This window comes from Lepidochelys kempii, chromosome 3 (genome assembly GCF_965140265.1).
Source record: "Lepidochelys kempii isolate rLepKem1 chromosome 3, rLepKem1.hap2, whole genome shotgun sequence".
In the NCBI taxonomy this organism is placed as follows: domain Eukaryota; kingdom Metazoa; phylum Chordata; order Testudines; family Cheloniidae; genus Lepidochelys; species Lepidochelys kempii.
In genome coordinates, this window is record NC_133258.1 from 93,195,763 (window position 1) to 93,218,577 (window position 22,815).

The 22,815-nt window shown below is 44.6% G+C and overlaps 1 protein-coding gene across 1 annotated transcript; it reads left to right on the top strand.

Moving 5' to 3' along the window:
• The first annotated feature begins 542 nt into the window (after nt 1–542).
• Nucleotides 543–13,404, top strand: LOC140908787 (uncharacterized). The gene is made up of 3 exons (XM_073336661.1): nt 543–1,125; nt 1,713–2,018; nt 13,283–13,404. Exons 1-3 carry the CDS (start codon nt 543–545, stop codon nt 13,402–13,404), a joined length of 1,011 nt encoding a protein of 336 aa, XP_073192762.1.
• Nucleotides 13,405–22,815: the final 9,411 nt, after the last annotated feature.

The following is a 22,815-nucleotide window of genomic DNA, read 5'->3' on the forward strand; positions in this document are numbered from 1 at the left end:
AAAGGCCAAGGACCTATCCCAGTCTGGGAAAGCTGCTTATCCTGTCTGTTAAAAAGAGTAGATCCATACCTGACCTCATTAGATTATAGAGGCAGCAGTAGTGATCTAACAGGTGAGATTGAAGTGAGCTTCTCATTTAGTGTGGAGTTATGTATACTTAGCGACAGCTTAATCTGGCCATCCTTAGCCCTGGTCTACACTAGGACTTTAGGTCGAATTTAGCAGCGTTAAATCGATGTAAACCTGCACCCGTCCACACAATGAAGCCCTTTATTTCGACTTAAAGGGCTCTTAAAATCGATTTCCTTACTCCACCCCTGACAAGTGGATTAGCGCTTAAATCGACGTTGCTGGCTCGAATTTGGGGTACTGTGGACACAATTCGATGGTATTGGCCTCCGGGAGCTATCCCAGAGTGCTCCATTATGACCGCTCTGGACAGCACTCTCAACTCAGATGCACTGGCCAGGTAGACAGGAAAAGAACCGTGAACTTTTGAATCTCATTTCCTGTTTGGCTAGCGTGGCAAGCTGCAGGTGACCATGCAGAGCTCATCAGCACAGGTGATCATGATGGAGTCCCAGAATCGCAAAAGAGCTCCAGCATGGACCGAACGGGAGGTATGGGATCTGATCGCTGTTTGGGGAGAGGAATCCGTGCTATCAGAACTCCGTTCCAGTTTTCGAAATGCCAAAACCTTTGTCAAAATCTCCCAGGGCATGAAGGACAGAGGCCATAACAGGGACCCGAAGCAGTGCCGCGTGAAACTGAAGGAGCTGAGGCAAGCCTACCAGAAAACCAGAGAGGCGAACAGCCGCTCTGGGTCAGAGCCCCAAACATGCCGCTTCTATGATGAGCTGCATGCCATTTTAGGGGGTTCAGCCACCACTACCCCAGCCGTGTTGTTTGACTCCTTCAATGGAGATGGAGGCAATACGGAAGCAGGTTTTGGGGACGAAGAAGATGATGATGAGGAGGAGGTTGTAGATAGTTCACAGCAAGCAAGCGGAGAAACCGGTTTTCCCGACAGCCAGGAACTGTTTCTCACCCTAGACCTGGAGCCAGTACCCCCCGAACCCACCCAAGGCTGCCTCCTGGACCCAGCAGGCGGAGAAGGGACCTCTGGTGAGTGTACCTTTTAAAATACTATACATGGTTTAAAAGCAAGCATGTGAAAGATTACTTTGCCCTGGCATTTGCGGTTCTCCTAGATGTAGTCCTAAAGCCTTTGCAAAAGGTTTCTGGGGAGGGCAGCCTTATTGCGTCCTTTATGGTAGGACACTTTACCACTCCAGGCCAGTAACACGTACTCGGGAATCATTGTACAACAAAGCATTGCAGTGTATGTTTGCTGGCATTCAAACAACATCCGTTCTTTATCTCTCTGTGTTATCCTCAGGAGAGTGAGATATAATTCATGGTCACCTGGTTGAAATAGAGTGCTTTTCTTCAGGGGACACTCAGAGGAGCCCATTCCTGATGGGCTGTTTGCCTGTGGCTAAACAGAAATGTTCCCCGCTGTTAGCCACAGGGAGGGGGGAAGGTTGAGGGGGTAGTCACGCGGTGGGAGGAGGCAAAATGCGACCTTGTAACGAAAGCACATGTGCTATGTATGTAATGTTAACAGCAAGGTTTACCCTGAAAGAGTGTAGCCACTGTTTTATAAAATGTGTCTTTTTAAATACCGCTGTCCCTTTTTTTTTCTCCACCAGCTGCATGTGTTTCAATGATCACAGGATCTTCTCCTTCCCAGAGGCTAGTGAAGCTTAGAAAAAAAAAATGCACTCGCGATGAAATGTTCTCCGAGCTCATGCTGTCCTCCCACACTGACAGAGCACAGACGAATGCGTGGAGGCAAATAATGTCAGAGTGCAGGAAAGCACAAAATGACCGGGAGGAGAGGTGGTGGGCTGAAGAGAGTAAGTGGCGGGCTGAAGACAGGGCTGAAGCTCAAATGTGGCGGCAGCGTGATGAGAGGAGGCAGGATTCAATGCTGAGGCTGCTGCAAGACCAAACCAGTATGCTCCAGTGTATGGTTGAGCTGCAGCAAAGGCAGCTGGAGCACAGACTGCCACTGCAGCCCCTCTGTAACCAACCGCCCTCCTCCCCAATTTCCATAGCCTCCACACCCAGATGCCCAAGAACGCGGTGGGGGGGCCTCCGGCCAACCAGCCACTCCACCACAGAGGATTGCCCAAAAAAAAAGAAGGCTGTCATTCAATAAATTTTAAAGTTGTAAACTTTTAAAGTGCTGTGCTTAAAGTGCTGTGTGGCATTTTCCTTCCCTCCTCCACCACCCCTCCTGGGCTACCGTGGTAGTCATCCCCCTATTTGTGTGATGAATGAATAAAGAATGCATGAATGTGAAGCAACAATGACTTTATTGCCTCTGCAAGCGGTGATTGAAGGGAGGAGGGGCGGGTGGTTAGCTTACAGGGAAGTAGAGTGAACCAAGGGGCGGGGGGTTTCATCAAGAAGAAACAAACAGAACTTTCACACCGTAGCCTGGCCAGTCATGAAACTGGTTTTCAAAGCTTCTCTGATGTGTACCGCGCCCTCCTGTGCTCTTCTAACCGCCCTGGTGTCTGGCTGCGCGTAACCAGCAGCCAGGCGATTTGCCTCAACCTCCCACCCCGCCATAAACGTCTCCCCCTTACTCTCACAGATATTGTGGAGCACACAGCAAGCAGTAATAACAGTGGGAATATTGGTTTCGCTGAGGTCTAAGCGAGTCAGTAAACTGCGCCAGCGTGCCTTTAAACGTCCAAATGCACATTCTACCACCATTCTGCACTTGCTCAGCCTGTAGCTGAACAGGCTGCCTGTGTACGGCTTCATGAGCCATGGCATTAAGGGGTAGGCTGGGTCCCCAAGGATACATATAGGCATTTCAACATCCCCAACAGTTATTTTCTGGTCTGAGAATAAAGTCCCTTCCTGCAGCTTTTGAAACAGACCAGAGTTCCTGAAGATGCGAGCTTCATGCACCTTTCCCGGCCATCCCACGTTGATGTTGGTGAAACGTCCCTTGTGATCCACCAGAGCTTGCAGCACTATCGAAAAGTACCCCTTGCGGTTTATGTACTCGGCGGCTTGGTGCTCCGGTGCCAAGATAGGGATATGGGTTCCGTCTATAGCCCCACCACAGTTAGGGAATCCCATTGCAGCAAAGCCATCCACTATGACCTGAACATTTCCCAGGGTCACTACCCTTGATATCAGCAGATCTTTGATTGCGTGGGCTACTTGCATCACAGCAGCCCCCACAGTAGATTTGCCCACTCCAAATTGATTCCCAACTGACCGGTAGCTGTCTTGCGTTGCAAGCTTCCACAGGGCTATCGCCACTCGCTTCTCAACTGTGAGGGATGCTCTCATCTTGGTATTCATGCGCCTCAGGGCAGGGGAAAGCAAGTCACAAAGTTCCATGAAAGTGCCCTTACGCATGCGAAAGTTTCGCAGCCACTGGGAATCGTCCCAGACCTGCAACACTATGCGGTCCCACCAGTCTGTGCTTGTTTCCCGAGCCCAGAATCGGCGTTCCACAGCATGAACCTGCCCCATTAGCACCATGATACATGCATTGGCAGGGCCCATGCTTTCAGAGAAATCTGTGTCCATGTCCTGATCACTCACGTGACCGCGCTGACGTCGCCTCCTCGCCCAGTATCGCTTTGCCAGGTTCTGGTGCTGCATATACTGCTGGATAATGCGTGTGGTGTTTAATGTGCTCCTAATTGCCAAAGTGAGCTGAGCGGCCTCCATGCTTGCCTTGGTATGGTGTCCGCACAGAAAAAAGGCGCGGAACGATTGTCTGCCGTTGCTCTGACGGAGGGAGGGGCGACTGACGACACGGCTTACAGGGTTGGCTTCAGGGAGCTAAAATCAACAAAGGCGGTGCCTGTACATCAAGGAGTATTTCAGGCAGGACTTCACGGAGGGTTCCAATAAGAAATGGTGCACCTAAGTTACCGTTCTTATTGGAACAAGGAGATTAGTCTGGCCTCTGATTGATACATGGCTAGATTTACCTCGCTGCACCTTCTCTGTGAGTGACTGCAGTGTGACCTAGAGGAATGAGTCCCCTAGACAGGGGAGGAGGCAAATGAGTACAAAACAAATCTGGTCTATTTCTTGTTTTGACCCACTCCATCTATCTTTTACATCTTTGGCTGGCAGCAGACGGTGCAGAAGGACTGCATGCCATCCACATCTCATGGCTGCTCAGCAGAAGATGGTACAGTACGACTGCTAGCCATCCTCATCTCTTGCCTGTCTGGCAGAAGATGGTACAATACGACTACTAGCAATCCTCATCTCTTGCCTGCCTGGCAGAAGATGGTACAGTACGACTGCTAGCAGTCCGTATCGCCTGCCCGCTCACCATAAGATGGTTCAATAGGACTGACTGCAGGACTAAAGAGAATGACCTGGTCAAGTCACTCCAAATTTACTCCCTGCGCCCATGTCTGCCCAGGCGCTCCCAGCCGACGTGGCCAGGAGCACCTCGGACATGACGATGACAGCTACCAGTCGTACTGTACCGTCTGCTGCCACAAGGCAAGGGGTTGCTGCTACTGTGTAGCAATGCCGTACCGCGTCTGCCAGCACCCAGGAGACATAGGGTGACGGTTACCTGAGCGGGCTCCATGCTTGCAGTGGTATGGCGTCTGCACAGGTAACTCAGGAAAAAAGGCGCGAAATGATTGTCTGCCCTTGCCTTCACGGAGGGAGGGAGGGAACGGGGGCCTGACGATATGTACCCAGAACCACCCGCAACAATGTTTTAGCCCCATCAGGCATTGGGATCTCAACCCAGAATTCCAATGGGCAGCGGAGACTGCGGTAACTGTGGGATAGCTACCCACAGTGCAACGCTCCGGAAGTCGACTCTAGCCTCGGTACTGTGGAAGCGCTCCGCCGAGTTAATGCACTTAATGCACTTAGAGCATTTTCTGTGGGGACACACACACTCGAATATATAAAACCGATTTCTAAAAAACCGACTTCTATAAATTTGACCTTATTCCGTAGTGTAGACATACGGTTACTCACATAGGAACTGGAATTAGGGGTGCTGCCACACCCCCTGGTGTGAAGTGGTTTGCATTATATACAGGTTTACAGTTTAGTTCAATGGCTATCAACACCCCCACTACACATTGTTCCAAGACCCCTGTGTACACACACAGATTTTAGCCTGAAGTTGGTGCGCAAGCTACTTGTTTTGACTATTCATTTAGCTATTCACTAGTCATCATTAGTGGTGTGGAATTGGGCACCCAAGTCACAAAGTATTGTTTCTGTTAATTGATTGTATGCCTGAGAATTTTACGAACAGGAAGGAACTCAAAGGGAGTTCCAGATGGCCAGATACTTCTGCTGCAAACCTTCACTTGAGCACATATTTGCATGAGAATTCATTCAGCTTTTGCTTTCTGCAAATGTTCATCCAAACAAAAGATCACCTCTACCAATGTTTTTGGAAAACAGATGCCATGTATGTGAATACATATTTTTTATTCAAATAAATGTTTGTGTCTATCTTGTCACAGTGTTCATCCCAGCTCTAGTTGTATGGATTATGTCATAAATGTGTGCACAAAAACAACACAAAAAGAAAACTTCCCCATTTATTAACATGATGCAGATCCAGTTAATGTGATTTGTAATGTGGAGACATACAGCTTATGTCTATGAGCTCAGCCCAGATTTTATCCATGTCTCCACCATGCTCTACTTGTGCCCATATTCATTCAACGTGGAAGGAGGAACTTTGCAGGGGCGGGGTGTCACATTTTTAAGTCTCAGTGAAACAGAATTATGGCTACTGCAATATCCCTTCTGAAGTACTGGCTTCAGAGGCAAGCTTCCAGGAATATATTGTTTCAAAGTAATTCATGGGGTATATGTTTTCAAAGAGTTGCATTAAAACCATACATGTCTGATTTACATTTATGGGGAGTTGTATGGCTAAACACTGCTTTGCACATTTTGGTTAGGAGTTTACTTCACTCTAAACAGATATGGTATCTTAGAGATTGTAGCAGGCTCCATGTTGGATGGTTCCTTAAACGCTTCATTATCATCTCTATTAGGGGAGATATTCCTTTCTCTCAATATATACCTTTCTCAAATATATAAGCACGCTATATCTTATTACAGACAGCCACATAGTAGATTTTATAACATATGGGGTTGCCACATACAAAATGAAAATTGCACTTTCACATTATAGTTATTGTATCATGTACCACCATGCACACTAAACAAATATTGTGAGGTGTTCCTATCACATTTGTGAAACATCCTAAAAAATGCCCCATTAGCCTCACTCACAAAAAGCATTAAAAATGCTAAATTTATTGTATTTTGTAGAGGTTTTTAATTGTTAGACTGTTTGCTCCAGGGGATAATGAACTGTACAATATTTCCATATAATTACTACATGTATGACTCAGAAAGTGCTTATCAAGGAACAACAGATGGAATAATGCATGATGCAATATGATGCAATACGGTTTGAGAAAAGACAAAATAGGGGGCACAATAAGACAGCACCGACAAACTATAATGTGATGAATTGTGCACAATGAAACAACACATCCCCATATATCAGCAGTGAGATGGTACGTATAGTGACTAGACTATGATCTGTCTTAATGCTATCAATTCCATAATAACTTTAATCACATATTGTCACGTACGGTGTTGCCTGTAATATGACCGGTGAAACAACAGTTTTGAACCTGGAATAATTAGTTGCCTTTTCTTTTTGAGAAAACAGGAATGCAAAAACTGTTGCTTCTTTATGAACTGCAGAAAGATGATTTTTCTCCAGTTTCACTGGCAGTTAGCATAATTAGGATCAAAATTAGCACTGGAGGGATTCCACAAGGCTTTTCAGCAGAGCGCCTCACTTCTCACATCTCTGCAGGTGTTCAACAAGTCCAGCTTGTTTGATTCCAGGGATTGGTTTTGGCAGCTAATTGTGTTTATAACAATAGCTGATGCAGAGCGTGGGAAGCTAAGCTAGTTTGTTTTCACTGCCTGATTCAGGATGTCTATGTAGGGAGCTATGATACAACAGCAGTTTGGTATCATGAGAGAATATGGACTCAACAAAAACCCCAGATCAAAAGATCTCTGAATTCTGAGAACATTCACAATCAATGTTCTGATCTAGATCTGAATTTTGTGGCTGGCCTATATTTCTATAATTGTGTATGAAGGATAACTTGGGAGCATAGCACTGGGTACCAGCAAAACTGGGAATATGTAACAAAATGGACACAAATATAACATCTATTTAAAGCATGCAATTCTCTGCAGACAGCCTTTCCGCTGGTCAGTTTAAGGCTTGTCTACACCAGGAAGTTATTCTGAAAGAAGGTAGGATGTGAACTTAAAATGTAACCCAGTGGAATAGCCCCCCCAGGGGACATTATAATTCTGGAAAATAGAGCATCCATGCAGAGAGCTAGTTCAAATACTTATTGGAGAATACTTATTCCAGTCAGTTTCCTCACATAGGCAAGTGCTTACAGACAGTCAAGGCAAAGGTTTTCCTCTGTTTGGTCCAGCCAAACATAGGCAGGCTTGCTTCAGCCAGAGGAATCCAAAGTAATGGGCAAATCAAGCAGTGTTCAATTTAAAGTCTGTGGCAGAAGTACAGTCCTGTGGTGAGAAGATAGCAGTCTGTTTCCACAAGTACTCTGTGCTATCTGAACAGTCTGGGAATCACCTGACTCTGTTGCCTCCCTGGACTAGGAGAAGACAGAGAACATTTTCCTTCTAAATAGTCCAATCTACTTTCCTTTCCTGTTTATATATTCCCTACACCCCAAAAAGTTAGCATACAGTTATGGGTGGTAAAGTACAAATCCAATGAATAATCTCACTAAAAACAAAATTCTCACTTCCAAAGTGAATTAAACTAAAACCAATTTAAGGCTGAATAATTTTAAACCTGAATAACAGTGTCCACACAGGGATTTAATACTGTTTAACTAATCCACTTCAAATTCACACTTTTTTAGTTAAGTTGGATGTCCCTGTGTAGAGAGGCCCAAAGAAGGTTTATAGATTACCAAAAAATAGAGAGACAGTGAATACCAATGTTCAGAAATGTCATTTTTACATGTATTTATATATTCTTAAAGAGACAGTATGATACTGCAAAAATACCTCAGTAAATGAAAAATGTGCATTTTTATAGAGTCATTGCAAATTCCAGTTTGCCTTCTGTCCTCCTACCCAGGGGTGAAAGTAAGTTAGAGGATTTACCGGTACGCTGGAGTCCTGAGCAGAGGGCGTGGCCTCAAGAGGCATGGCCTTAAATCCCCGGGCCCTTTAAATCTTGATTTAAAGGGCCAGGGCTCCAGCTGCGGTAGTGGCGGCTGGGAGCCCAGGGCCCTCTAAATCACCCCCTACGGAGGTGACTGGGAGCTCAGGGGCAATTTAAAGGGCCCAGGGCTCCAGCTGCCGCTACCGCAGCGGAGCCCTGGGCCCTTTAAATCACTGAGGAGCCCTGGGGGCTCCCGGCTGCGACCACTACCCCGGGGCCCTGGGCTCTTGCAGAGCTTTAAAAGGCCTGGGGCTCCGCTGTGGTAGCGGCTGCCAGAGCCCCGAGCCCTTTAAATCCCTGCCTGATCCCTTCTGTCTGAGCCCTGGGGTAGCAGTGGTCGGGCTCCATAGGGGATTTAAAGGGCCCTGGGGCTCCAGCCACCGCTACTGCCCTGGCCCTTTAAATACCTGCCGGAGCCCCACTGCCACTACCCCAGGGCTTCGACAGCAGGGCTCAGGCGGGAATTTAAAGGGCCAGGGCAGTAGCGGTGGCTGGCGCTCCGGGGCTCTTTAAATCCCCGCCAGAGCCCCCCCACCCCTACCCCAGGGCTCGGGCAGCAGGGCTCAGGCGGGGATTTAAAGGGCTTGGGGCTCCAGCCGCCACTACCACCCCGGCACTTTAAATCCGCTCTGGAGCCCCTCCACCGCTACCCCAGGGCTTCGGCAGCAGGGCTCAGGCGGGGATTTAAAGAGCCCCAGGGCAGTAGCAGCGGCTGCAGCTCCAGGGCCCTTTAAATCCCAGCCTGAGCCCTGCTGCCCGAGCCCTGGGGTAGCGGCGGCGGGGCTCTGGCAGGGATTTAAAGGGCTCCGGAGCTCCAGCCGCTGCTACCCCTCGCCCCCGGGCCCTTTAAATCCCAGCCTGAGCCCTGCTGCTCTGGCAGGGATTTAAAGGGCCCCGGGTCAGTAGCAGCGGCTGGAGCTGGCAGGCCACGAAACATGGTAAATCCACAAAACCAGGGCTCAGGCAGCAGGGTTCAGGCTGGGATTTAAAGGGCCCGGGGGGGGGCGGGGTAGCGGTGGCTGGAGCTCCGGGGCCCTTTAAATCCCCACCGCAGCCCTGCCATCGCTACCCCAGGGCTTTAAATTGCCCTCTCGGAAAGCCGGTCCTGGTACGGCGCACCGGCTCTTACCGGTATGCCATTCCGGGGCCTACCGGCTTACTTTCACCTCTGCTCCTATCTAGTATCTTACTCCTCAGGCAGCCTGGCTGCTCAGTGGAAAGTAAGGATGGCCAGATGAAGCTGTCCCTAAATATATATAAGTCCACACTAAATGAGAAGTTCAATTCAATCTTAAATGTGGCATCACTACTGCTGCCTCTATAATCTAATGAGGCCAGGTGGGGGTCTACTCTTCTTGACAGACAGGATGATCAACTTCTCTAGGCTGGGATAGGTCCTCGGCCTGTTTCCTTCTGAATGCAGTTAACTTTTTCCCTTCTTGATACTAGGCCTGATTCAAAGCCCTTTGAAATCAATGGAAGTCTTTCTATTAACCTCAGTCAACTTTAGATCAGTCTCTAAAGATGGGATGTGTACACCCCATCACAAATGGGTTGAACCAAAACTTTGGAGCTGACCACCCACCTGGGTTAGGAGGACCTGAAATCCATGGATCTGGATCAGATGTTTGTGGCCTGGGCCCACCTCTAATCCTAGCACCAAATCTTGTTTTAATCAGCAAAATATCCATTTTAGGAACGTTTGTGTCTCATATAGATTTATCAAAAAATGAAATTACCCACGGGACAGAAATTCTATTATTTTAAAATTTGTTTTTGTCTTCTATTGGGACTAACAACTGAAATAGCAAAATAAAAAATGCTGAGACAATCAAAGCAATATATTCTGAAACAAATGTCAGTTCAAAATGTATTTTTTCATTTAGTATTTTCCCTTTTAAAAAATCAGAAAACTTCATCAAAATGATATTTCTTACAAAATCAGGAAGATTTTTTGATCAAATAATTTCATCCAGCTGAGCAACCTCTACTCCCATTATCTTCAGTGGGATATGTTGGTATTCAGCCCGTGTGAAAAATTCAGGCCACTAGCCTTTAACGGGCGCTATCAACTGGATCTGTAGTCAATTTCCAAAAATAAGTTAGTAGACATTTTAGGTACCGTCATCATTTATATTTTTGACCTTATAATTATATTTTACCATTTTAAAAAAAAGATTTTCTCTTCTTAGTGCTTTGTAAAAAGCCCACCAGGACAAAGGGAAGAATGGCTGACATCATAATGATAAAAGTAAAACTGATAATACAGAGAATGCTGTCAAATACACAAAGCAAACAAACTGGGGAAAAAAGCATTTTCGCTAAACTCTTTCAGTTACAGTAATTGTAGGTGTTTCTTATAATATTAATAGGGACAACATTTTCAAAAAAGAATATCATTTTTAAGTTAACAGTATCCTTTTAAAGGGAAGTTCTCTACATTAAAATGTATTTACAATGATGATTACCGTGACAGATTACTGTGACATCTAATTTTCCCAAAGGCTGCAGGAGAAACCAGTCAGACAATGTCACTCCAATATAACATGGGATAGTGAATGTAAAGTAGAGTGATCAGTCAAACATTCAGTTCATTTTATGTTGACCAATCTTTTAAAATAAGGGATTAAATATTTCTTAAACCCAGATAATGCTGATTCCTGGTGTAATGAATCTTGTAGTTTATTCCAGCTATGTGGAGCTAAACCACAAAATCCTGCTTTCCAAAGTAAGCACTTTAAAATGAACACATTGCTTTGACTGTGTATTTGCTGTCTGCATTGAGGGGGAGAAATGAACAAGAATATGCTGGTGTCAAAATCTGAACTCATTTATTTAGAGTAGAAGCCAGAGTTCCTAAATTGATGTGGAGACACTTGGCCAATTAAACTGATTAAAACATCTCTCAAGCAATCAGTGTCACCCACATACACAGATCTGTGCTCATTTAGGAGTGTGTTCCAGTCAGATGAATGAGGTGGGATGATATAATTTCCAATTAGTTCTCTTCCTGATATTCATAATATAATCCCTTTCACTTCCATGACAGAATGTTTCTTATTATTTCCCACAGTTCTATTATTGTTCTTTAGACAACCAAACATCTTTTCCCCATTGTTTGCTAACTGACATTTCCTCTGAACAGTCTTGTAAGAGACTAAAACACCCATCCTGCACAGGGTACTCATCTGACATCTGATTTGTTATACTGAACATGGGGAAAGTGCAGTGTAAACAAATATTTAAAAGTTGTACTACATAAAATATCATGGGGCCAACAAGCTCTGTTGCTGTCAGTGGAAAAAATGTAAATTTTCACCATCCAACCCAAAGACAGTCATAGCGGACTGGGATATGTTTTCCTCTGATTCTTAAAATCAGATCAGGCAGTTCAATGGCTGAATATTTTCTTCCCATGTTCTACAGAAATCTAGGTTATTCACTGGGAGAAAAATTTTTCTCAATTCACCCTAGAAACTCAATGAGGCAAAAGCCTTTTCTCCTGTGGGACAGAACCATTTACAAATAAGTTATGCAAGATAGATGAATTATGCTCCACTCTCACTCATTCTTCTTTTACGTGCGCTGTGTAGAGGAGGGATGAGCAAAGACTATTGTTTGAAATGGTCATAAAACTGCTTAGTTTGACAATAAGCAAAAAGTGGTATTTATGACTTCTATCTGGTGTGGAGCCAAATGTGAGCTTAGCTTTGATTATTACAGATAGACCATTTACTGCAATACAGAAGAGAAGCATCTCTGACACTGCTACTTCTAAAAACATGCTTAGAGTGGAAGAAATTGTCCAAGTACATTTTTTAGGGCCCAAATCATCAGGGAACATACTCAATGCCCTTTTAAGTCATCACCAAAAATCAAATGATAGGATCAGACTCTAAATAAAATTTGAAAAAGTCAGTGTCAAATTAGTTAAAGCGTTGCCTTGAATTTTTGTACCATAGAGGCCTACAAACTGCCTCTATATATGGAAATGTTTTCACTATTGGTTTTAAGAAAGTTTCAAAAGAAATAATATGTCATGAAGAGAGTCATGAAACCAAAGATAACAGCATTGAGCTCAAGTGGAGAAGTAGGAAGTGAAAATGACACTAAAAAGAAAGGGAAGCAGTCCAGTTGAGCTTTACTGTCCAAGCTGAGTGAGACACAAAAAGAATAAATGGTGCAAAATAAATTAGATGCTAGATATTTTTAGTCGTGTAAATAATCTGCAGTATTAAAACAACAATTTTTAATATAAGATTTTTTTCTTTACACAGTCATGAATATTTCAAGCTAAGGAGTCTTTTTGTGTGTGTCTAAACTTCAGCCACATGGTATGGAAGGTGATGTGTTAAACTCACTCATTCATAGGTTGTAACTGATTCATAGGTTGTATTGAACAGTGATTGTATTGTTTAAGAAATGCTTAGGGCTAGCTTGTGATATTTAGCCACAGCCCAGAATAGGGGAGTGGTGAAGAATTATCTCACCTCAGAGGGATTGTGCCTTTGAGGCATAAATGTCTCAAATGTTCCCTAATGAGCAGATGAAAACTTTGCTTCATAACATTTGCAACACAAAGCAAACAGCATTCCTTTTTAAGTTCTGCACAATTTTTGATTGGGTCCACAAAATTCATATAAAAAAATCATATTTTAAAAAATGAAATACAGTATTGTGGTTTCACCTACAACTTTTCCCATTTTCTAACCAGAAAAAAGGCAGCAGTTATCGATGAAATCTACCCTTTGTTTTACCAAATGCTCTATTTTCAGTTTCACTAGTGCAGAAACCTACTTTTGACTTCACTGGAAGTTTCACTCATGGGTGATATGGAGACTACATAGTGTTTTGAGATTCTCACCAACTCTTCCCATCTTTCCTTTAACAAAGAGTACGTCCAATGCAATGTTATCCTTTAATGCCTCTCTTTAGTGGCCCCTTTAGTAACCAAATCTAAATCCCTGCAGTACATGGTGATGGCACTTTCTCTCCACCAAACACCAAGAGAGCAGAAAGCATACAAAGTAACCAGCAGCTGCTGCTTTACAGTGTAAGAAGACTAAGTACAAAGGCTGGCTTCAGTTTCATCACTGTGAATTAATGAAAGAAATAGGGATGCAAAAATCAGAGCCAGGCGACCAGAAACATGGAACCAAATTGCCCTGACTTGCCCTAATGGGTGGGGGTGCAGAGTGAGGTTTCACATTTTTTCTATATCCTCATTCATTTGAGGCCAATAGATCACACCTTTGGCCCTTCTTTTCTATTTTTCAATTCCTAAATGTCCTTCATGAATTCTAATAAGCACGTCAGGCTGTAACACTCTGGGAAAAGTTAATCAGTAGTCCCTGAATAAAATAAGTTCAATCACTGGAAGTTTTTCTTTGAAATTAAAATATGGACTAGATATATGGTGTCCAGGCCAATCTATTGATATAGCTTTGATCACTCTCTTTGCAAGGTCCCATCTTGTGCTGTGGCTGCTGCAAATGCAATCCATGTTTTGCCAGAGACTGGGTAGTTTTTCTTTATAAGGTTCACATGCACTCTGTCACATCCTGAATCATTTTCTGCTACAGTAGTGTCAAAAACTCTAGACAGAGAATCTGCTTCCACTGAATCCCTTCCTGGTTTATATTCTATTTGCAAATCATATAACTGCAATTGAAAAAAAAATCTCTGTATTCTGAGAGGAGTGTCAGCCAGTCCCATCTTTGCAATGGATATTAAAGGCCTATGGCCTGTCTCAACAATAATTAGTCACCCATAGATGAACACATGAAATTTCTTGGCGCCATGCACCAAAGCTAAAACCTCCTTCTCAATTTGTACGTATTGATACTCAGTTTTAGGGAGTGCCCTGGAAGGATATACTACTGGTCTCCAGTGTTCATCACACTTTTGCAGTAAAGTTGCCCTATGCCTTCCTTTGAGGCATCTGTGGACACCTCAGTCCATCTCTTGCAATCATAAAATCTAAGGACAGGAGTCCTCTAAATTAGCGATTTCAAATTTTTAAATTCCCTCTCGAGATTGGCATCCCATGTCCACTGATTACGTGCAAGAGTGCTCTAAGGTTGCTGAGTTTAGCAGCCAAATGAGCAACACTAAGTTGACCATCCTAAGAATCGTTGTACTCCCTTATTTGTCTACTGGGGTGGCATGTTTGTAATTGCCAGGACTCTATGATGATATATTTGGACTCCATGTTCAGTCAGTCTTTCTCCCAAGTATGTATTATCTCAGACCTGAAATTTACATTTCTGCTTATTTAATATTAATTTAACTGCCCTATCCTTTTCCAGTGTTCTCTGTAACCTGTGGTTATGTTCTTCCTTTGTTCTTCCCTATATGAGAAACACATTAGCCACACCATAAGGGGCTCGTTCACCTACAAATCTACCAATGTGATATATGCCATCATGTGTCAGCAATGCCCCTCTGCCATGTACATTGGCCAAACAGGACAGTCTCTTCGCAAAAGAATAAATGGACACAAATCTGACATCAGGAATCATAACATTAAAAAACAGGTAGGAGAACATTTTAACCTCTCTGGTCACTCAGTAACAGAGTTAAAGGTGGCAATTTTGCAACAGAAAAGCTTCAAAAATGGACTCCAACGAGAAACTGCTAAGCTTGAATTAATATGTAAATTAGATACAATTAACTTGGATTTGAATAGAGACTGGGCGAGGCTGGGTCATTACACATATTGAATCTATTTCCCCATGTTAAGTATCCTCACACCTTCTTGTCAACTGTCTAAATGGGCCATCTTGATTATCACTACAAAAGTTTTTTTCTCCTGCTGATAATAGCTTATCTTAATTAATTAGCCTCTTACAGTTGGTATGGCTACTTCCACCTTCTCGTGTTCTCTGTATACAGTGATGAGCTGACAAAATCTTAACAACTGGTTCCCTATAAAAAGTTCTGATTTAAGGGATGTGCCAAGAGGTGGAGGGGGCGGGGGTGTAATGCCAGGGAAGAGATTGCACAGAGGCAAAAGGGGCTCGTTGCAGAGCGTGCAGTGGCAGGGAGGGAATGGCACAACGGAGAAGTAGGCAGGAAGGGGTTGTTGCAAGGGGTTGGCAGGCGGGGTGTGTGTGTATGTGCCCGGGGTTGTTGCAGGGGGGTGAAGGTGGCAGGGAGGGGTTTGCACAAGGTAGGAATGGACAGGAGGGAGATGACAGGTCGGGGGGGGGGGGGTCCCGAGGTTGATGCAGGCGTGAAGGTGACCGTGGCTGGCTGGGGGGGGGTGGGTTGCTGGGTGGAGGTTGCCCAGAGGCAAAAGTGGCAGGACAGGGTGGGTTATTGGGGTGGGGGGTGCACAGGGGAGAAGGTAGCTAGTCGGTGGGCATTGGAGGGGGTGGCACTGGCTGGGGGAGGGGTGCCCTGGTTGCTCAGTGGCAGCTGCCGCTGAGAGCCCCGGGGGTGGCGGGGAGCCCGGCTTGGCCCACAAAGTGGGGAAGAAGGCGTAGCTGCTAGCACTAAACCCTCCCCTTCCCCGCTCCACCGCCGGCTGCTCCCCCAGGGGGAGGGACTGGCCACACCGTGGGCGGCCCCTGGAGCCAGGAGGTGGGCAGCAGCGGCAACCTTGTGCTCCTCTGTTTAAAAAAAATATGGGGGGCACTGCTTTTTGGTGCCCCCAACCACTAGGTGCCCTAGGCAGCCGCCTAATCAGCCTAGTGGTTGCACCGGCCCTACCCGACAGACCCCCCGGAACTCCCTCGCCTACCCAACCCCGCCCATTCCCCGTCCCCTGACCGCCCCCCCAGAACCTCCACCCCCTCCAGCTGCACCCTGCCCCTTATCCAACCCCTCCTCCCAGCCCCAGCCCAGCCCCCTGACCGTGCTGCTCAGGGCAGCATGTCTGGATGCCGCGCGGGCTGCTGGAGCTCACAGCCCCACCCCCTGACCATGCCGCTCAAAGAGTCAGGAGCTGTAGAGCGGCCCAGGAGCGGTCCAGAGCACTGTCGCCGGCGGCATGGCACACTGAGGCTCTGCGAGAGGGGGGAAGGCGGGGGAGGGGCCGGGGGGAGGCTTCCCCGCCGGGAGCTCAGGGAGCCGTAACAATTTTTAACAACCGGTTCTAAAACTGGTTCAAAATGTAACAACCCGTTCACTCAAACCCATGAGAACCGGCTCCAGTGCACCACTGTTTATATGTACATATATATCTTCTTACTGTATGTTCCATTCTATGCATCCAATGAAGTGGGCTGTAGCCCACGAAAGCTTATGCTCAGGTTAGTCTCTAAGGTGCCACAAGTCCTCCTGTTCTTTTTGCAGATACAGACTAACATGGCTGCTACTCTGAAATTTATATCTCAGCACCTTCTATACCTTTGAATATTTGTTGCATTGTCCTATGAAATACCTTGGGTGCAGATCTTAATCTGAATGGCAGCCTGCAAAAGCAGTCTGCAAAAATTCCCAATGGTGAATTAAAAGTGCATAAATATGTGCTACTCACATCTAAGGAGATTTGCCAAAATTCTGCTGATGCATCCAATGTGGAGAAATATTTCGCACCAGCCATTTCTTTAGAAAGTTATTCCCAAATGGACTTGGGAAAATGTGCTCTTTTGACATATGCGTTAAGTTCTTTATGATCTAAGCATAATCTAAGGATTCCATCTTTCTTTTCTACAATTACTAAGGAAGGAACCCATTCTGTAGGCTCTTCTACTTTCCTGATTATCTCTAGTACCAATAATTTGTCTAGTTCCTCTCAGGTTTTTTCCCCCCCCCTCAGGTCTAGAGAAGTATTCCTAGGGGAATGTATGATGGGAAAATAAGGCTCTGTTAATTCAATTTGATAACCTACTGGCAGTTTTCCTATGCTCTTAAAGACATCTTGAAACTGCTTCTTAATACCTGCCTCCCCTTGCCCCTAATGAATATAGTCTCTGTATTAACCCTCGAGCTTGACATGTTTTCAAGCCCAGTATAGGCACATTTTTTCTTGGCGCAATTATAATTTTTTATTATTTCTCTCTTATTTTTTAACTTTACCTTTAGCTCATATGTGCCAAGAGTCGGAAGGAGGTCGCCAGTGTAAGCCCTTAACTTTACTCATCTATTGTCAATCTACCCCATTTTTTTCTTTAGACCCATTAAAATATATGCTATTACCACATTTGCTTGAGCACCGCTTAAAAGTCACAAAAGTGCCATTCGTTTCCAAGGTAATAGTCCAAACACTTGGTGCTGCTGCTTCATTCAAAGCTCCTAAAGAAAACTCTTCTCCTGTATTGCTAGCACGGTTCTCTTGGTACACAGCATGCTTACGGTGTTTCTTTTTTTGTTCCTGCTTGCACACTCCTGCAAAATGATTGACTTTGTTTCATTAGTTGCAACCTTGTCCAAAGGTGGGACATTTCTTGGGTCTGTGTTTGCATCCACACTTTGACCAATTCTTTTTTGTTGCCCTCAACAAACTCCTTTCTTGCAAACTTGCTTTCTGCAGGCTTGTTGTTCATTTCTGCTCTGTACTGCCTTTGTGCTTTCCCTTTGCATTGAGGGTTAGTGATTCTGTCCATCAAAGCAGTGTCTTGTTTTCCCTCCAAAAGTGCCAATTTGTTCTGGGTAACCTTTGCTTGGCATATTCTGACTACCTTCTCCAGGTTCAAATCCGGATCTTCCAACTGTCTTTTTCTAATCTTTGAATCTCGAATACCCATCACTATTTGACCTCTGACTATTGAATCTGTGAGCTGTTCCTAATTACATTTGGCTCAATTGTTTGAAATCCAACATACATTTTTCAAACGGTTCTCCTTCTCTCTGAGTTCTGATGTGAAATTTATATCTTTCAAAAATGTAATTTGTCTTGGGTGCACAGTAGTCTTCAAACTTCTGGATAACTGTCTTAAAGCAGGCTTGCTTTGTCTGACTGAACTGCACTGTTATAAACATCTATCTCTTCTGGCCCTGCAATATTTTTTTAAAAAATATATTCTGATAATTTTCTTTTTCAATGAAGCTGCTTGCTTTCATGTACAGGCTGAAATCTCTGTTGAAATCTCTTCCTGTTATCTGCTGCATTGCCAGATAACTTCAACTCTGGTGGAGCTCTCAGCTGTTCAATTTTCTACACCTCTTTTGTCCTGCATTCTCTTCTCACTCTTATCCATCCTCTCCTAATACCATGTGGTGTTTGTGGGTTCTGCGTAAGGACACTCGGTCAGGATTTTAGGAAGATCAAAAGATATCATTTAGTGTAGATTCAGCTTGGCAACTCAGAGTCTAGTGTTACTACTTAGATGGCTATATCAGAACTCCTTGCAGCTCCCCCAGTGTATCTATTCAGCTAAGCTGGGTACAGCTGTTAAAGGGACATAGGGGCCTTGGGGGAAGGGGTGGGGTTGGGTGGCGTGTTGGATCACATTAAAGAAGTTCTGTAGTAAAATCACAAATGAGTTTGATTCCCCATAGTTTAAATTCCAGGGTATTACTAATTAAGAGGTCTCTTAGTTTTTGGTACTGTTTCTCTCCCTCTATGTGTTAAACTTGCAAGCTGCTAATTGCGTTAGTACATTCTAAGACAGAGTCTGTTCTCAAAGCAATTCTTTGTAACAACAACTACTCACACAGAGAGAGACTCAAAGCAATACTCTGTAACAACAGAAACAGCACCCAGAGACTCCCCGCCCTTTTGTTGTATTCATCTTGCTTTGTTAACAATTGTGATTAAAATAGAAATAGAGGATGTATGTGGATGGGTGCTTGGTGTGGATAAAGAAAAGGAGTACTTGTGGCACCTTAGAGACTAACCAATTTATTTGAGCATAAGCTTTTCTGAGCTACAGCTCACTTCATCGGATGCATACTGTGGAAAGTGTAGAAGATCTTTTTATATACACACAAAGCATGAAAAAATACCTCCTCCCACCCCACTCTCCTGCTGGTAATAGCTTATCTAAAGTGATCAGTCTCCTTACAATGTGTATGATAATCAAGTTGGACCATTTCCAGCACAAATCCAGGTTTTCTCACCACCCCCCCACCCCCCCCCCACACACAAACCCACTCTCCTGCTGGTAATAGCTTATCTAACACCTACAAGATCTCTATCAAGCATTCTTACAACTACAGTACCCACCTGCGGAAGTGAAGAAACAGATTGATAGAGCCAGAAGAGTTCCCAGAAGTCACCTACTACAGGACATTCATTTGCAAAGTGGATACAATTAACTTAGGCTTGAATAGAGACTGGGAGTGGCTAAGTCATTATGCAAGGTAACCTATTTCCCCTTGTTTTTTCCTACCCCCCCCCTCCTCAGATGTTCTTGTTAAACCCTGGATTTGTGCTGGAAATGGCCCAACTTGATTATCATACACATTGTAAGGAGACTGATCACTTTAGATAAGCTATTACCAGCAGGAGAGTGGGGTGGGAGGAGGTATTTTTTCATGCTTTGTGTGTATATAAAAAGATCCTCTACACTTTCCACAGTATGCATCCGATGAAGTGAGCTGTAGCTCACGAAAGCTTATGCTCAAATAAATTGGTTAGTCTCTAAGGTGCCACAAGTACTCCTTTTCTTTTTGCGAATACAGACTAACACGGCTGTTACTCTGAAACCTGTTGGTGTGGATAATAACTGAATGATCAGGGAGGTGCCAGCCTAAGAATCCAGTGTCCATCGGCTGAAGAAGGCGTCAAGTGGAAATAACCAGAGGACCTCTGGAGGGCAGACTGGAATCCACCCAACAGCCTCAAGAATGGGAGAACCAAAGAACAAGATAACATCTGGCAGCACGGAGCCGTCAGGAATGTGCCATCTGCTGATTGATTCAGCAACAGCATGATGAAGCAATTCCCATAGACTGGCATAGCAAGAAATTCCTATAAAAATGGACTCTAGAAAGTGAGAACTTTGGGGTCTGATTCTGCAAACCAACTTCCAGGAGCATCAGATGTGCATCTGACAAGGCCCTGCTCCCTCCTTATGTCCAGGCCACCTGGCCAGTGGCTTGGCATGAGCAACTCTAAGGCTGGTGACTATGATAACAACCTTGCAGAACCTGTATGTGTGTGTGTGTGTGTGTGTAAATAAATATGAAATTGAATGGAATGTTATAGCTATAACTAACTGCTTACTATGATTCTTTCTGTATTCACAATAAATGTGGTATTTTGCCTTTTTCCCATTAATAAGATCCTGCTGGTTTTTATTTTATTGGTATAACAGGCATGGGGTGGGAAGGGGGCAGAGCCAGGGGTTTGTAAGTATCATAGAATCTCAGGGTTGGAAGGGACCTCAGGAGGTCATCTAGTCCAACCCCCTGCTCAAAGCAGGACCGATCCCCAATTTTTTTTTGCTCTAAATCCCTAACTGTCCCCCTCAGGGATTGAACTCACAACCCTGGGTTTAGCAGGCCAATGCTCAAACCACTGAGCTATCCCCCCCCCCGTGCCCCCCTGGCGCATTGGAAAGTCAGCGCCTGTGCTCAGAGCAGCTGGCTGGGCCTGAACGTCTCTTAAAAACCCAGCTAACTTTGAGACAAGGGCCTTGAAGGCCAGACAAGAAGTATAAACATGATTTGCTGGAAAAAAGGGATGATACTGGAGGGATTCAAAGAGAGGCTGAAATGGTCAGATTGTTGAATAAGGAAGTTATTAGTGGTGATGTTGTGTACAGACTGTTTAAGGGCACTTCATGATAGAGGCTAGAGGTTGTAGCATTCAGAATGGGAGATGGTTGCTGGAATAGCAAGGAAGGTCAGGTTTTTGGAATGTTGTCTAGGGAAAATATTTCAAGGTTTGAATGAAGTCCGGCTGTAAGGTTGAGGAAAAGATGGCCAGTGAGTAGAGTACTAGACTGAGGATCAGGACACCTGGATTCAATTCCCTGTTCAACAGACTCAGTTTCCCATCTGTAAAATGGGGATAAGGATACTTTGCTACCTCACAGGGATGTTGTGAGGATAAATACATTAAAGATTTGCTCTTTAAGTTGCTCAGACTGTAATTATGGTGGGAGGGCGGTATATAAGTACTTACGTTAGGTAGAAGAAAGAGTTGTGACCCAAGAATCTCTTAATGACAGCTAGCAAGGGGAATACAGGAATATCCTGATTCTGGTTCACCAAAAAATGTCAGGTGAAATCTCAACTGAAAGCTGTGTCACACTGGCTATTAATATCATGGTGAAATGTATGTACAGCTACTATGTAAGAAGTTAAATATATATATATATATACTGAAAATATGTTCTTAGGGTCTGTATCGAGGTATTAGTCACCAGCAGAGGTGAAAAACAGGTTTTCTGTGAGAAAAGAGATATTTATTCACCTCTCTTTCTGTCGGGATGTAAATTAAGAACTGTAAGCTAACAATGGATGCCCATTCATATACAAAGTCAGACGTTTACATAGAGATATGAAATCAACAGGAAGGACGCACATAGGAAAAAACAAATCATAGAAGTTTATCCTGTCTATGAGCAAAGACAATGAACTTTGGGGGTATAGCTAGAAGGCAAAGAAGACACCCTAGCATTCTGCATTGCGGAAGTAAACAGATAGCATTTATGAAAATGGGATCTCAGCCAACCCTGGTTGAAAATGCTGAAGAGGACTTAGGGTCAGATACACTTCTTTAAACTGGAGGTTAACCTCTGGCTTAAGTTTACTCTCCATAAAGTGTGTTATGATTTTGTTTTATATGTAACTATTATTTCCAATATCCTTGATCACTATCTCTTGAATTTCTAGACCTTAATAACAAACTTGTTGTTGTTTTCACTATAAATATATCTCAGTTATATGGTGTTAAGCAAAGTGGTGGGTCTGAGCTGAATCTTACAAGCTCTTGTGCAGTGTTGTTTTGGGAACAGCAGGCCTGGTATTTCTGTGACTGTTGAATGAATAAGAGGCTGGACATAGGGAATGCTTGGAGAGGGTTCAGGGGCTGGTGGGTGCTATTCACTAACCTGCACAGAGGGAGCAAGGCCTGCAGAGGCCTGGAAGGCAGTCCTTATGCTGCCAGAGGCTGGTGGTTTCAGGGAGCTGAGCCACAGCGAGAACAGACAAGACTCCTTCACACTAAGGACAGGTCGTAGTGAGGTGCCTCACAACCCTGGGTACCCCTGGGGGAGCATCACAGAAATGATTGAAAAGATGCCCGAGTTATAAGCCATGGGGACAAGGAGAATATTGGTGTTGTCAGCAGTGACAAAGAATAAGGAAAATGGAGAGTAGGAGGAAAAATAAATGGCTCACAGTTTTGGCCAAGTTAAGTAAGTTTTACTACTTGTCTTAAGTGTTTCTAATACACCTATCACAGGGGGTGTCATTTGGTTTGTCCCGCAAGCTTTCCATAGGTCCTCGCCAGCCAGTGCTGCGGTGTCTTCCCCGGGGCCACTTTGGAGCTGGCCAAGCCAGGTCTCCTAATCACTGCATTGTCAGCGCCGCCCCCACGCCCCCACCTACCAGACAGAAAGCAGCAGTGG

Coding starts and splice junctions, on each gene's coding strand:
- LOC140908787 (XM_073336661.1), top strand. CDS start 543: ATGCAGAGCTCATCAGCACAGGTGATCATGATGGAGTCCCAGAATCGC. Junction 1,126..1,712: donor AGGCGGAGAAGGGACCTCTG/GTGAGTGTACCT, acceptor TTTCTCCACCAG/CTGCATGTGTTTCAATGATC. Junction 2,019..13,282: donor GCTGCTGCAAGACCAAACCA/GTATGCTCCAGT, acceptor GCCTCTCTTTAG/TGGCCCCTTTAGTAACCAAA.